Source organism: Arachis duranensis, chromosome 3 (assembly GCF_000817695.3).
Source record: "Arachis duranensis cultivar V14167 chromosome 3, aradu.V14167.gnm2.J7QH, whole genome shotgun sequence".
NCBI classification, from domain to species: domain Eukaryota; kingdom Viridiplantae; phylum Streptophyta; class Magnoliopsida; order Fabales; family Fabaceae; genus Arachis; species Arachis duranensis.
In genome coordinates this window covers 128,853,245-128,869,714 of record NC_029774.3, presented here as the reverse complement: position 1 = coordinate 128,869,714, position 16,470 = coordinate 128,853,245, and the positions used below count along the sequence as shown (strand labels likewise).

At 30.4% G+C, this 16,470-nt stretch overlaps 1 protein-coding gene across 1 annotated transcript; it reads left to right on the top strand.

Moving 5' to 3' along the window:
• The first annotated feature begins 11,466 nt into the window (after positions 1-11,466).
• On the top strand, positions 11,467-13,248 carry LOC107481850 (CASP-like protein 1B1). Its single transcript, XM_016102188.3, has 3 exons — positions 11,467-11,753; positions 11,878-12,001; positions 12,725-13,248. The coding sequence occupies exons 1-3, from the start codon at positions 11,521-11,523 to the stop codon at positions 12,941-12,943; spliced, it is 576 nt and encodes a 191-aa protein (XP_015957674.1). The 5' UTR covers positions 11,467-11,520; the 3' UTR covers positions 12,944-13,248.
• The last annotated feature ends 3,222 nt before the right edge of the window (positions 13,249-16,470 follow it).

Below are 16,470 nucleotides of genomic sequence, written 5' to 3'. Positions count from 1 at the left end.
GTAATTTTTTATTCTTTTTTTGTAATGCATGATGGTTTTTCTTATGTTTGTGTTGTGAGTGTGGTTGTTGTGTTATGTGCCTTTTTTTATGTTACTATGGTTTTAGGATTTGATTAGGTTGGGATTTCATGAGATGCTCTATTTGATTATGGTGTTGTGTTATGTCTTTTCTTTGGGTGGACAGTATTCGTCGTTAACAAAGGTTTAGCAAGTTAACATTTGATTGATTTTGGTTTAGGATAACAATGAATGTTAACTAGTGGAAGGTTTACTTATTGAAAAAAGTTGAAAATCATGCTCTGTTTCATAGTCATAAGTGTTCTATTTGATAAAATTCTTATCTGTTGATGTCTATTATATGAGTGAGTACTGCAATGACTTGTAATATAAACAATAATATAAATACTTCTGCTACAGTTGTACTGTATATTTTATAATTTCTCTAATTCAGTTCTTATGTATAATAATGAGAATATTTAGAAGATTTATTTTACTTAAGCCGCTCTAATTTTATTAGAAGATTGGAAATAAAAAGCAATATATTATCACAAAAGTATATTTTTTATTAATTTTGTAGAATATCTTATGTTATGGAACTTGAAATATACATATCTTATTGTTCAATTAAAAATTTTTTGTCCAGGAGCCAATATTCTTTTGGGATCAAATTTATTCTGTGTCTTTAAAATTTTGCCACTTGAAATTTATCCTGCAAATAGTTATGTAAATAGGATAGAAAAATCTGTTTGTACACATATATTATGCTTTTAATCTTTTTTTTATTGAATAGTTAGTGTAAATAGGACAAAAAAATCTATTTGTGTTTATAGTAATTGTCAAGTAATGGCTTTTGAATTTTCTTTTTCCAGATGGAAGAGATGTTGGATATTATGTTTCATCACGAGGTGATTTCAAAGAAAATAAAAAAGAAACAATGGTATATTATCTGGATAATAAGGCTTGTTTAGGTGATCTAGATGTGGATACGTTAGATGTCTTCTACCTGAGGAACTACCATAAAAAACTTGGTTATGATGAGATAAAGCAATGCTGGTGGCATGTTCTTGGAAAAGGCCTGAAAAACGGGTTAAGAAGCTTGAATAATGACAAGGAGATAAGAGAGATGGTAAAGTGTGCTAAGAAAAATAATGGAGTTATTGATGTATATTTGGAGCAGGGAGCATCACTGCTAAAAGTTTTGGAGGGCAATATACAACAGAAAAAGAATTCTCCAAGATTAACACAATCATTACTCTCAAACACCAAAGTTGCCTCAAACATCAAAGGTACATAACCACCACCAAAAAATCCACTAACAAAGTCAGTAAACCCAAGCCAAACAAACCCACTAGTAGCATCCAGCTCACCAAATCCATCAAGACCACCCAAAACACCAAAACAGATAAGACTAACAAGTCCAAGCAGCCCAACAAATGTAGTATTTCTAAGAGACCTTGTGCAAGATCTGCTGCCAGAGGATTCCAAAGCAAAGTTTTTAATAATGAGATTTTATTTGAAGTGTCTTTTGACTCTTATGAGAGCGAAGAAAATAGCCTTTTTAAGCCAAATATTGATGAAGATAGCTCTTCTAATTCAGATATTGGGGTGAAGAATGTCAACAGTAGGAATAGGAGTAGGGTGAATAAGAACCAGAAGGAGAAGATATTGACAAATATTGGTCCTCTAGCTAAAAGAAAGGAGAAGATTCTGGTCGAGTATTATGCATTTGTGCAAGAAGTTAGCGATAAAGAAGTGGATCTTGGTTTTATTGGTAGCTTTGCTAAAGGTGTAGAATATGGTCAAGATCTTGGAGCTGATTCAGACAGTGACAATTCATAGCACTCATAGGTGATGAAGACTCCTCAAAATTCAGAAGATGAACTAGAAGAAGACAACGATTCTGATGACGCATGTCCAGTGTTTAGAGAATGTGCAAGATTTGGTGAGTTGCATCTTGAGGTGTGTATGAAATTTGGCAAAAAGTGGGACTTTAGAGAAGCTGTTAGGGAGTATACAATTCAAGAGGGTAGGCGTAACGCCTTGCGAAGAACGATAGCATAAGATGCAGGGTAGTTTGTAAAGTTAAGGAGTGTCCTTGGGTGGTTTATGTATCAAAGGACCATGAGAACACTTGTTGGCAAATCAAAACATTTAATGACGACCACACACGCAAAGTGCTAGTTCAGGAACTGCAACAAGACTTACCAATTACATGAAGTTCATCCCAACTCCAGGATTTAAGACTCCAAGAAAGAAGAATTGAAGACTTTAGCGTAATATGTATAGGACTTTCTGTTTTAAATTTAAAACTTTCACTAGACAAAGACTACACAAGGAAAAAACAATCCTTTATGTTTTGCTGTAAAACCCTCTCTTTTTATGCAACTATGTTTAACATGCTCATGTTAGTTGGCTATGTTTTGTGTTATGTGACTGACTATGTTAAGTTGAACTATTATCTTAATACACTTATCTTTTAAGTTTGAACCATTATCTTAATATAGTGCTAGTTGGTTTTCAATCACTTATGCTGCCTTCTTTAGCATATTACTGTTTTCATTAATTGAGTTACCCAAGTTTATATTCCATTAACAAACAACATTCATCAGTTTCTAATACCATAATCATGTTATCATTTTTTCATATATTATTCATATAATGAATACAGGGTACACACCACTAACTCTTTTAACTCATGCTTTACAATACAGGATAGCCATTAACACTATCAATACAGACATAGCTAATACCAACAACTAGTTAAACAATTTTTAATTCCGGACATCTTCTTCTAACCTCCCAAGTCTCCAGTCAAAGTTCATCTTTACTTCATGATTGTCTTCATAAGATTTTGGTTTCTCAATTGGTTCATCTTGCCCTGTATCTGTCCACACAAAAAGTCCACACCATCTCTTTCTACTTGTCTGTAATCAAGCAAACATATAGCATGCTCAAGCTTCAGGGAAGAAGAACAAGAGAAGAACAGTGAGGTAGGAGCAATCATAACAACACAAGTAATACTGATAACTCACATTATAATTGGAACAACCAAAAAATGGTTTATTTGGGTTTGAATATGTCCCAGACCACCTGAGAACTGGCCGGCAGCCGCAACCACACTATTTCAGCACCCCAGATCTTTTGTTTCCGCTTTGCGTTCTCATCCGATGGCCACTGGACGATGAACTAATAGAGCTTCCAGCTCTAGTGCTACCACCACCCATCATGCATATTTACTTCCAGCTTCACGAACAACAACAACAACAAGAATGAGAAGAGAACGATGAATAATAAGAAGAAATTAACTTGTGGCAATTTAGGTTAAATATAGAGGGAGGGACTATATTGAGTATAAATTGAAATTGTGCCAGCTCAACTAGTCATTGGCACCATCCAGCGTGACAAAATGAGGCCACGTCAGCGTCTTGATGATGACTCATCACCGAAAATATGTCCAAGGATTATTATGGTGTTCGGAGCCGTATCTGGAGGATTACAATGGTGCAATTGGGATCTCAGAGATTATATTGGGTAACGACCTGAATCTCAGGGACCATTATGGGGATTTACTCCAAAAATTTCTCACTAAAAGTAAAAGATCTTTAGCCACTAAAAAAAGATCATTAATTGATAGTTTAAATTTTTTTCTACATAAAAATCAGTTCTATTTTAAATTATCATCAAGTTATATAATAATGTTGCATCTTTTTTGTAACCTGCTAGTATGGTCAGGTACCCACGAATTAAGAATGGGTAGGATTAAGATTAGGATATTCTCAACCCGCAAATAAAGTAGAGTTGAGTTCATATAAAAATCTCAACATGCGGGTAGGGTTAGGGTTGGCTCCAAATTCTACCCTACTCTATTGATTACCAACTTTAGTTGAGAATTCGTGTCAATGTTGATTTGACGTGTTTATTTAAATACAAATAACAAAGCGTTAAATATTTTTTAAATTAAGCCAACCAAATTAAATTTACATGTATTTTTTTCTTGATTTTTTTTCTTTTTTTTTTCCTCTGCCTTTTTGTTTATTATATCCATTATTACTATATTTTTTTTTCTCCTTATCTTTTTTCTTCTTTTTATTCATCAGTTTTTTATTTGATTTATTTTTCTTTTATTCTTTATCGTCATTGTCGTCATCTTCTTCTTATTAATATTATCACTCAATTAGTTTAATGATAATAAAAGTAATACAAAATTTTTTAATTAGACACAAAAACTTTATTAAAATAATATCAAAATTTTTTATAAATAACATAAGAAATATTTAAAGCACCATAAATTCAAACTCAATTAATTATTCACTTAACTAATAAAATATATTTAAATATATTTTAAAATAAAAAATATCATTCTATTATAAATAACATAAAAATAGTTCAACTTTTTATATACGAATTCAATATCATTCAATTAATTTAATAATAAAAAATACATCATTTAATTAAAAATAACACATAAATTTTTAATGAATAACACAAAAAAAAATAAAACACCGCAATTTATAAATTTTTTTAATAATTTTGAATTAGTTAAATAATTACTTGTGTCATAATTAAAAATTTTGGATGTCAAAATTAAGAATAGTGCCACAACTAAAAAAATATAATCATGGTTCAAATATTTTGGTGTTATTTTATTAATAAATTTTACACAATTTAATTTTTTTTTAATTTCACCTTCTCATAATTTTTCTTATTTCATTCTCTTAATAAGAATAAATACATCTAAAAAAATCAAATAAAAAATAAAAAATAATGTATTAATCTTGTTAAGTGTATAAACAATAGTAATACTGAGATAACTTGACTAAGCAAGAAAATCAAGATTTATTGTGTTAAGACTCTGTTTTAGCTATCAACTCTGTTATCAATTAGTTATTGGGCCAGGATTGAGTTCTACATATAGGGTTTATGTGACCCATTTCATGTACATATAAAACTTCTTCTATTTCATTGAATAATAATATACATAGTACCAATTTCATTGTTACTTGCGAAATCTCCTCTACAACATTCATCTTCAATCTTCATCTTCTTCACTCTTGATCTCTGTTATATAACATGGTATCAGAGCAAGACTCCGATCCAAAAGTAAATTCACCAGAAATCACATCTTCCAAAACCCTAACCATGACTAACAATCTTCCTCTTCTCACAAATAATTCTCGGAAATTCATGCCGATTGGTGACAAGCTTGATGAAGCAAGCTTCTTTACTTGGGAACAACTTGCTTTATTCACAATAGGAGCCAATGATCTTGAAGATCACCTCCAGAAAGAATTGGTCCCCTCCATGTTTGATTCTGAAGCAGATCATGCATCCAACACAGTTTCAAAGAGCTACAAACAGTGGAAACAATGTGATAATTTTCTCACTGCATGACTTCTTCAATCCATGGATGAATCTTTCAAAACAAAAATGATTGGTTGAAAATTTGCTTATCAGATGTGGGAAAGAATTCAAGAGCACTTTGCAAAATTTTCGAAAATCAAAATCAAGCAATTGAGGACAGAATTGAAAAGCATCAAGAAAGGAGGAAGCTCAGCTAGTGAGTATCTCAAGAAAATTCGAAAAATTGCTGATTCTTTAGCTGCCATGGGTCATCATTTAACACTTGATGAGCACTTTGAAGCCATTACTGAGGGTTTAAATGAAGAATACAAAGTCTACATCTCGATGATGTCAAAATCAGACTCTATGAGTCTAATAGATGCTGAAGCATTATTGATCTCTCATGAAAGTATGTTGAAAAAATTCAAGAAACCTGATCTTGGAATCATACAATCAAACTTCACTCAAACCAGCTATCAATTCAACAATAGAGGAAATGGTAGAGGTTTTGCAGCAAGAAGAGGACGAGGAAGAACCTTTAGAGGTGGCAGATCAAATTGAAATTCTACAAATCATCCTCAATGTCAACTCTGTGAAAGATTTGGACACACTGCAGCTTCATGTTTTCATCGGTTCGACTAGAATTTTCACACAAATTCAAACAACAATTCCAATTCCTCATCCTCAGTAACACCACCACTAAACTCTTTTCACAACCCCAGAGCCTATTTTACAACACCTAAATCTGATGTTGAATCCTTCTGGTTTCCAGACACTGGAGCCTCACATCATATCACCAATGATCAGACCAATCTTTACTCCTCTTCGGATTTTCAAGGGGCAGAACAGGTAGTGCTAGGTAATGGTTCTCAAACTCCTATTGCACACATTGGTCATTCCTATCTCATCTCTTTAGATAATAATAATCACAGATTTATTTTAAAACAATTACTTCATGCACCAGATATCTCTCATAATCTAATCAGTGTGCATCAATTCACAGTTGACAACAATTGCTATTTTGAATTTCATCCTGATGCATGTTATGTAAAATCACAGGGCACCCACTAGATTCTACTCCAAAGATCTCCTAAGCAAGGAGTGTATAAATTTGAGAGGGTTGCTATAACTAAATCATCTAAAATTCAATCCAATCCTCGTTTTTACTGCTGTTTGTACTGATTTTCAGGTCTGGCATCAAAGATTGGGTCATTGTGCCCCTAAAATTGTATCTTCAGTACTTAATTCTTGTAATCTTTCTTCGATTCGTATGAATAAAAATGATATTAACCATTCATCTCTATGCAAATCTTGTTGTATGTCCAAAATGCATTCACTGCCTTTTATCACTGACAATTTTAAATTCAATCATCCATTAGAAATGGTATACACTGATATTTGGGGATCCTCATCATTCATTTCTCATCATGGTTTCTCATATTATGTTTCATTTCTAGATGCATGCACAAGATATCTTTGCATATACTTAATATCCTCAAAGTCACAAGTGTTCGCTGCTTTTCAGCAATACAAAAATCAGATAAAAAATTTTACTGGTTTGAGAATTAAACAATTACAATCTGATCATGGTCAAGAGTATATGTCTCATTCTTTTAAATCCTTTTTAGCAACAAATGGCATCATACATCGATTTTCATGTCCCTATACTCATCAACAAAATGGTAGAGTTGAGAGGAAACATAGACATTTAGTCGAAGTAGGCCTTTCATTATTAGCTACTGCATCCATGCCTCTTAAACACTGGGATGATGCATTTTTAGCTGCTGCATTCATTATAAATAGATTACCTTCCACGGTAACATCAAAAAAATCACCATTTGAACTTTTACATAAACAAGTGCCAGATTATAGTTTTTTTAAAGTGTTTGGATGTGGATGCTATCCTCTACTTACACCTTATAACTCTACTAAATTTCAATTTAAATATGATTTGTGTGTCTTTTTGGTATATGCCCCACATCACAAAGGCTACAAGTGTATGAATTCTCAAGGTAAGATATTTATTACTCGTCATGTGCTTTTTGATGAAACGATTTTTCCATGTAGTTCTATGTTTTCAGCACAGTGCAACATGCCAGCCAGAAATCCTACTGTCACTTCTATATTGCCGGTTCCTATATTGACTACCACTACCGATTCTACACCTAATTTAGTTTCTCCTTCACTCATCACTCACACATCTACCACACCAATTCTTAGTACTAACACTCCAGCCTCCTCCTCAGATACAATAGCTAATTCTCCAACCCCAAATCCTATCTCTATAGGGGATATTGAAATTCCACCTCCGTCCATTGCCAACTCCAACACCACCAATGTTCATCCTATGGTCACACGCTCAAAGACTGGGTCCCTAAAGCCTAAAGCTTTACAATCCACAGTGAAAGCTCCTCCTGATCTTCTCAATGAAATACCCCCCAATACTAAACTTGCTCTTACAACACCACATTGGACCAAAGCCATGGAGGAGGAGTTGGCTGCTCTGCATCGAAATCAAACTTGGACAATGGTTGAACCACCAAAAAATAGCACAGTGATAGGTTGTCGTTGGGTCTTTGCTATCAAACGACATCCCGATGGAACAATTCTCAAATATAAAGCACGCTAGTGGCCAAAGGCTTTCATCAACGAGAAGGAATTGACTATGATCAAGTTTTCAGCCCTGTCATCAAGCCAGCAACTATTCGTATCATTTTAACACTTGCAATTTCTCAATCTTGGCCAATTCGACAATTCGATTTCAACAATGCTTTTCTCAATGGTGACCTTCAAGAAACTGTTTACATGCAACAACCTCCCTCCTTTCCCCAAGGCTCCCCAAATCAGGTTTGCAAACTTCATAAGTCAATTTATGGTTTGAAACAGGCCCCTCAAGCCTGGTTCACTAAATTGGTTGCCACTTTGTCTCGATTTGGCTTTCAGAATACCAGGTCAGATCCTTCTTTGTTCTTACGATTTACTAAATCTTCTACTATGTATGTTTTAGTGTATGTTGATGATATTCTTGTTACTTGTAGTAGTGATTCTGAGATTGTTCAACTTATATCACAACTTAATTCCATTTTTACTTTGAAGGACTTGGGAGAATTCAATTTCTTTTTAGGCATAGAAGCAACAAAAACAACATCAGGATCTTACATATTATCACAATTAAAGTATATTAGAGACCTTTTGGTTAGATCTAAGATGCATGAATCTCATCCTATGCCTACTCCCATGATTACTAGTACTAAACTCTCAGCTCATGGCAGTGATGTATTTGATAATCTAACTCATTACATATCAATTGTTGGAGCCCTTCAATATGCCACTCTAACCAGGCCTGACATTGCCTATGCTGTGAATAAGGTTTCTCAGTATATGCATAAACCTCTTCTCCCACACTGGAAATGTGTTAAGAGAATTTTGAGATATTTAGCAGGTACCATTGATCAAGGACTTTTCTTTCAATCTTGTACTGATTTGACTTTGTTTGCCTTTGCAGATTCAGATTGGGGCTCAGACGTTGATGACCGTCGATCCACAACTGGCTTCTGTGTCTATCTTGGCACCAATCTGGTCTCTTGGGCAAGTAGGAAGCAACATTCTGTCAGCAAGTCCAGTGCTGAGGCTGAGTTTAGGAGCATTGCTGCAGCCGAAACAGATCTTCGGTGGATATTGAACTTGTTCACTGAACTTCGACTCCAATGGTCAAACACTCCTGTGATTTACAATAACAATATCAGTGCTGTCATGCTCACCGCCAATCCTATCCTCCATAACAAAACCAAACACTTTGACCTTGATCTCCATTCAATACGGGAGCGAGTAAATCGCAATCAGCTTGTTGTAGTTCACATCCCAGCCACAGACCAAGTTGCAGATCTTTTGACCAAGCCTCTGTCCCTTCCCACCTTTGATCGTTTCAAGAACAAACTCAGGGTCTTGTCTAAAACGACCATGAGTTTGAGGGAGGGTGTTAAGTGTATAAACAATAGTAATACTGAGATAACTTGACTAAGCAAGAAAATCAAGATTTATTGTGTTAAGACTCTGTTTTAGCTATCAACTCTGTTATCAATTAGTTATTGGGCCAGGATTGAGTTCTACATATAGGGTTTATGTGGCCCATTTCATGTACATATAAAACTTCTTCTATTTCATTGAATAATAATATACACAGTACCAATTTCATTGTTACTTGCGAAATCTCCTCTGCAACATTCATCTTCAATCTTTATCTTCTTCACTCTTGATCTCTGGTATCTAACAAATCTCCTACGGGAAGAGGAGAAAGAGAAGAAGAAATACAAAAAAATGTAATAGCATCAGCAATAAAAAAATGACGATAAATAGAAAATACGTGTGATTCACGTGCATATTGTATAAGTAATTTTTGTTGAGTTTGAATCAATTTTATTAGTTTTGGTTGATAAAAATATTTAAATATGTAGCAAGAACATTATTTAAATTACTATTTAATAATTCTCAAATAACTATTAATTTTATATAAAAATAAAATAATTTAAAAAAAATATTTATGGAAATTAGTTTATTTTTTAATATTAAAGGAAATTTATTAGTTACAGTAATTTGGATTATCTAGAAGCGATATTTCTAAAGAGATATAAATAAAATAAGAAAAGGAATATCCTGCTCCTGTAGTCCTATTGCTTTTGTCAAACACGGAAGCTAAAATCTGGAAGGAAATTTTTTCTGATGATTATTCTTCTACCGAAAATAATAGTCAAGAATTATTACATCTATTAACATATTTGACTAAATAATTTAATATAATATTTAATTTATATTTTAAATATTTTATTTTTACATAATATATTTTTATGTGAATAATTATTTTTTTATTTTTTATCTAAAGGCAAATACTATTGTTATGATGTTTTTTTGAAAAAATATTAACATTAATTATCTAAGCATTACCATGATTAAAACTTAAAAGAATTATTTTTAATAAGGTAAAATACTAAAAACTCATATAATTTTTAACTATTAACTTTTACATGTATGAAAACGAATTTTTATCTTTCAACAATTGTATAGCTTATTTTCTTCTTTGAAAAATCAACTCCTAGGAAAAAGCTAAAATCTATCCTTTGTTGTAAACTGATTCATCAAATTGAATACATTCAATCTCCATAGAGCACAGAGGGATGGCATGAAACTTTATTCCAATTTTCAATTTTTCATGGGTCAGTTTGGTCTAAGCTATCGTTGTCTTTAATTCTATTTTTCCTCTGACTCTCTCCTTCCCGTTATAATATCCAAAAACTATTTAATTTGATTTTTGTTTATCTCAATGACCAATAGTCTTAGCTTTTAGGTGCCTGATAGTTCATTACTGTTAAATATTGACACACAAAAATGAAAAATCTCTTAGGCATGCCAGTATGTAACGTTTGATGCTAATGCTAAATATTTTATTTTGAAAAATAATTTTTTAGTATTTTTTATACTCAATCTTAATTTGTAACTTTTCACTAGAACTCGTGAGTCTCACTTCAATTCCTTATTATTTTTAGTGCCTTTAAAACTTACAGTGTCTTGAAAAACAGTTGATCAGAAATGATTTTCTTTTGCCATATAAAAATAAGACAACTATTCAAATGAAAAAGGCAAAAATATCTTTTCATAAAGATATTTTGTTTAAAAGTGTGGCTTATTTATTTAGCCATACTTTAAATAAAGACAATACTTTTATAAATATTAAAATTTAATCATACAATCTATCATCCAAAGATTAAAAGAGAATATTTTTACATAAAGATAATTATAAAGTCTTTATTGTAGTATCCACCGATTAAACTATCAAACATACATAAATTTTTTACATAAAACTTAAACTTGTTTCTAAAAGATTTTAAAATCCCAAAATAAAAAAAAAAACTATCAAACGTGCCGAATATATAAGTTTCTCCTTTCTATATTTTTTAAACATAAGAACTTTGTTACATTAATCTAATTAGCACACTATCACATGTTTCTTACCAATTAACAACCACCAAAAAGTTTAGTTGGTAAGACAACCTAATAAGGAATTTACAGACATAACCAAAATATGTCTTCTTAGACTTACCAAATGATATGGTTCATCAATTTTTCTATAACAAGGCACCCCTCTCTTCTCATTTTTCACACTTAATTAGCTTAGCTTGCACAAAAATGGCCTCCGGAAATGTTGAAAAGTTAGAGCTTAGTTTCAGTGCTGTTCCTGACAAACCAAAGAAAGATTGGGTCCTTTTGTCTCTAAGGGTTCTTGCATTTTTGGCCACAGCTTCAGCTACACTTGTTATGGCACTCAACAAACAAACCAAAAACTTTGTTGTTGCCACCATTGGTACCACCCCTATAACAGTGTCTATTACTGCAAAGTTTCACCACACCCCTGCTTTTATGTTAGTTCTAATCAATTATCATTTCATTATTCATGATTAATTATTTATATATATATAGTGCCATATATACTACCATGTTAGAGAATATTTTTCATCTATGTAAATGTTCTTTATGGTGTGACAGATTCTTTGTGATAGCCAATGGAGTTGCAAGTCTTCATAACTTGGTCATGATAGGAGTGGACATATTAGGACCCCGATTTGATTATAAAGGACTCCGATTTGTATTAATTGCAATATTGGACATGGTACTTTATAATTTCTTTATATTTGTCGCTATAAACTTTTAGTATTCACATGCATAAACCAATATATATATTTGTATACTAAAAAAAGGTTTGATTACTCTACTAGTCTCTATAGTTTCACCAAATTTTTAATTAGGTCTTTATGCTTTTTTCTTTTTAATTGGGTCCATACTAGGGGTGTTCACTGTGCGGTTTGATTCGATTCTATTAGGATTTTTATGGTTAAAACCGAAAATCGAACCGAACTGCAAAAAAAAAAAACAAAACAAGTTTTTTTTTTGTTTTTTCGATTTTTAATTTGTTCGATTTTCGGTTATTTTGATTCGGTTCGTCGATTTAGTTCGGTTCGGATCGGTTTTGAACACCCCTAATCTTTACATTACTTTTAGTTTTGTAATTAAGTCATTTTCATGTCAAAAACGTTAAAATAAACATAATATTTCTTCTAAAATACATGTGGTAAAAATTTTAATTAAATTTTTAATTATGAATACTTTTAATTTATGAAAAAATATTTAGTTAACTCTAACATTTTTACACTAGGAAGCACCTAATTATAAAACTGAAAACAAAATAGGGACCCAATTGAAAGGAAACAATATATAACTAGAGACCTAATTGTAAATTTGATAAAAGTATAAGGACTAACCGAATAATTAAATCTAAAAAAAATTCTATTATAGTCTTTAATTATATCTAACTTTTTTTTTTGGGGTGGTGAAGATGAATTTGGTTCTAGCATCAGCTGGAGATGGAGCAGCAACATTCATGTCAGAATTGGGAAGGAATGGGAACACACATGCAAGGTGGGATAAGATATGTGACAAGTTTGAATCATATTGCAACAGAGGTGGTGCTGCACTCATTGCTTCTTTCATTGCCATCATTCTTCTCCTCATTACCACAGTTATGTCCATCTCCAAGCTAAAGCCTAAGAACTAATAATGTTACTTCTTCATATATGCTCTGGCCTAAGAATACTTCATCATACACAAAATGTTCTTCTGTATTATTTTTCTTTTTCTTTTTTTTTTTCCCTCTCTTATCTTCCTACTTTGTTTGAGTGTCACAAGGTTTGATATATGTGATTAGTTAATTCAAGACCACAAATAAATATGTAGATTGAGTGGAACTTGATTTTGTGTTTGTATAGTTTGTACTTTGTATTACTAGCTTATGTCCCCCATTTCAAGTATATGCATGTAATATGTGGGTGTATTTTTATATAAATACTTCTACTTAGCTTATAGTGGTTTATGTCCCTTGATTGACCTTTTCATTTCATTTTTGGTCATTTGGATTGGAAAGTTAAAAAGAATAACCATTAACGACATCTCAAAATGATGATAAAAGCTTAATGTCATCTTTCTATAACTTTAATTAGTGATGGTTTGAAGAATTGAAGATTGTGAAAATACATAAAAATTATGGTAAAACATATAGAAAAACTATCTGTTACTTCTAATTCTGAAAAAAATCCAAGTTTTAAATCTTATGTCATCTTACAGGGCTATATTTTATATTAACTTTTTCAACATCAAAAGTCTTGATAATGATTCTTTACATGTTAATGAGTCAAAGAAAATTTTTTAATGAATCTTTAGAAATAATTTATTGTTCCGTTTTAAATTCATAAGTTTATAAAAAGGTAGATTTTCTGAAATTTAAACTAAAATATAAAAATTGGATATCTATTTTTATTAGTTTTGATATTTTTTATATTTTATTTGAATCCAAATAAGTGGTATTTTTTTATTGATATTTATGTTTTAAAGTTAATATAAAATAAATAAACAATTAATTTAAAAGTAGTAAATATCAATATTTTGTATCAGTACTAAATTGAATTAACCTTAATTCAATTTACTAGCATTTATTCAATTTTTTTATAAATCGAATTAGGTCAATTCGATTTACTACTGAAAAGACTAATTTAAATTAGGTCAATTTAATTTATATAGATATATATATATAAGACTTTGATAAAATAATTTTTATTTTGAGATATTTATAAAATATTGGAAATAATTTGATTTATCTATGTGTTTTATCCTAAAAATTAAATTCATTTATTTGTATTTACTAACAAACAATTAGAGCACCTACAATGGTGAGTTTCTCTTTCACTTTTTTCTGACACATAGGAACTCTAACCATTGGAGGAGAGAAGGAATGAGTTCTCGCATGGGTCTCAAGATGAGGGAGTCCCTCTAAACAGGGACTCAAATTAACCATTAATAATTTATATTAATTATTTAAATAATTAAATTTTTATTTAATTAATAATTTATATTAATTATTTATATCATAATTAATATTAAATATTATTTATATTATTATATTAAATTATAATTAATTAAATTTACTTACATCAAAAAATAAATTTAATTTTTATACTTTACAAAATAATTTTTGGTTGGGTTGGTTATTTTTATTTTTAAAATTTAAAATGCTAACCATATTATTAAAATTAGCAGTTGTAAAACTAGCCGTTGTTACAACATGGACTAAAGTTAGTTCCTCCTAATGGAGAAGAGAGAGATACTTTGAGTTTCTATTTACCGTTTATAATGCAAAAGCTGATGTGGAGTTACTTTTTATGACATGTAGGTCATAAATAGAGACTGAGATGAGTTTCTTACTGGAGATGGTCTTATGGTATGTATTATAATGGAATCAATAACGAAAAATGAATAATAATTGTAAGTTGACTTGGGTGTGTTTATTTCGAACGAGAAAGACGGAAAAAATATCGAAAAAATAAAAGAAGAGAAAGTTAAAGAGAGGAACTATTAATGACGTTTCCAATGATGATAAAAGCATGATGTGTTTCTACTCATAAAGTGATAAAGACATGAATATAGCCACAATACATAAAAAGAAACTGATAAAGATGTTTACATTTTTTTAAAAAGATACTTTTAAGTAATTAAAATTTAATATATATAATTAATTAAATTATATTATTTTTGTAAAATTAAATTGAATAAATTTATTTAACTAAAATATTGATAAATCTAATTAATATTTTTTTAAAAAATTACTATAATATTTTTATTATAGAAAATGACAAAAATATTTTTAACTATAATATTTTTATTATAGAAAATAATTAAAATATTTTTATATATATAATAAAAATATTTTAATCATTTTCTATAATAAAGATATTGTAGTTATTTTTTATAAAAAAATATTAATTTAAATCGATTTAAGATTTGGTTCATTAATTTTTTGACAAAATTAATTTGCCCGATCTAATTATGATAGAATAATATGATTTAATTGATTACATATATTAAATTTTAGTTGTTAAAAAATATCCTAAAAAAATATTTTAAATATTTTTATTTAAAAAAATTAAACTCATTTTTTTCATTTATTTTTCAAAAGACTATATTATATTCCCAAGCCTAACATGTAAATTCAAAAGGAAAAATAACGTAAAAAAAAATTGATTCACCATGAATGTGCTGTAGATTTACTATTTCCTACCTGTGTAGGATAAAATTAATAACCACAGTAAGTTAAATCATGAATAAATAGTTATTTTTTATTATAAAAGATTCGAACGCTAATAAAATTGATTATAAAAATTTGAAATTAAAGTTATATTCATATAAAATATATTTTGTTTGACAAAAATGATCAATTTTTTAATTTTTATTGATAATTTTGTAAATATTTCTCATCTTTCATCTTTCTTCATTTTCAAATTTAATCCCTAACCCTAATAATATAATCGTTGCTGCCTCTTTCTCTTCTTCTGCTTCTATCTTCCACCTTTTTCGGTCGCCACAATCACCAAAATTTGAAAATGGTTATCTAGTACCAACTGCAATGCTAAAAATTGAACGAATTGAATGAACAATTAATTGAAATGAGAGAAAATTAAAGAAATTGAAAGCACATAAGATAAGAAAGAAGAATACCTTAACATAAGTATTGTCATTAAGCTCGAAAAGAACCTCGTCTATCATAACTTGACGGTAATGACACTTGACCTTCAAAATGTTACTGTTTTCAATCTTTTCACTGCAACATTATATCCGCTCAAAATTTGACAACCCAAATGAAATAATTATTAAATAAAAAAAAAGAAAATAGAGAATAAATTGACTTCTTTTTTTTTTGTTTACAAGGAAACTTAAAGCCCAAGAGAAAAAAAAATTAAAATTTCAAACTAGAGACCATATGGGGTAATAAAATCCCTCTGCTATCATCATCAATAATATGCCTTAACTCAGGTGGGGAAGCTCAATGAAGTGAAATCCCGGAAATACTTCTAGATTGTTCTTAGCAAGCCAATCTGCACTTCTATTGGCTTCTCTATAGACATGTTTTATATTCAACTGCCAATCTCTCTTCAAAATTTGACCGATGCTTCTGACCAGAGCCTCTGGATGATTCTGGGTTTCCTCCTTCTTCTGCAGAGTTTGCAGCACTGCTTTAGAATCTGTCTCCAGAGT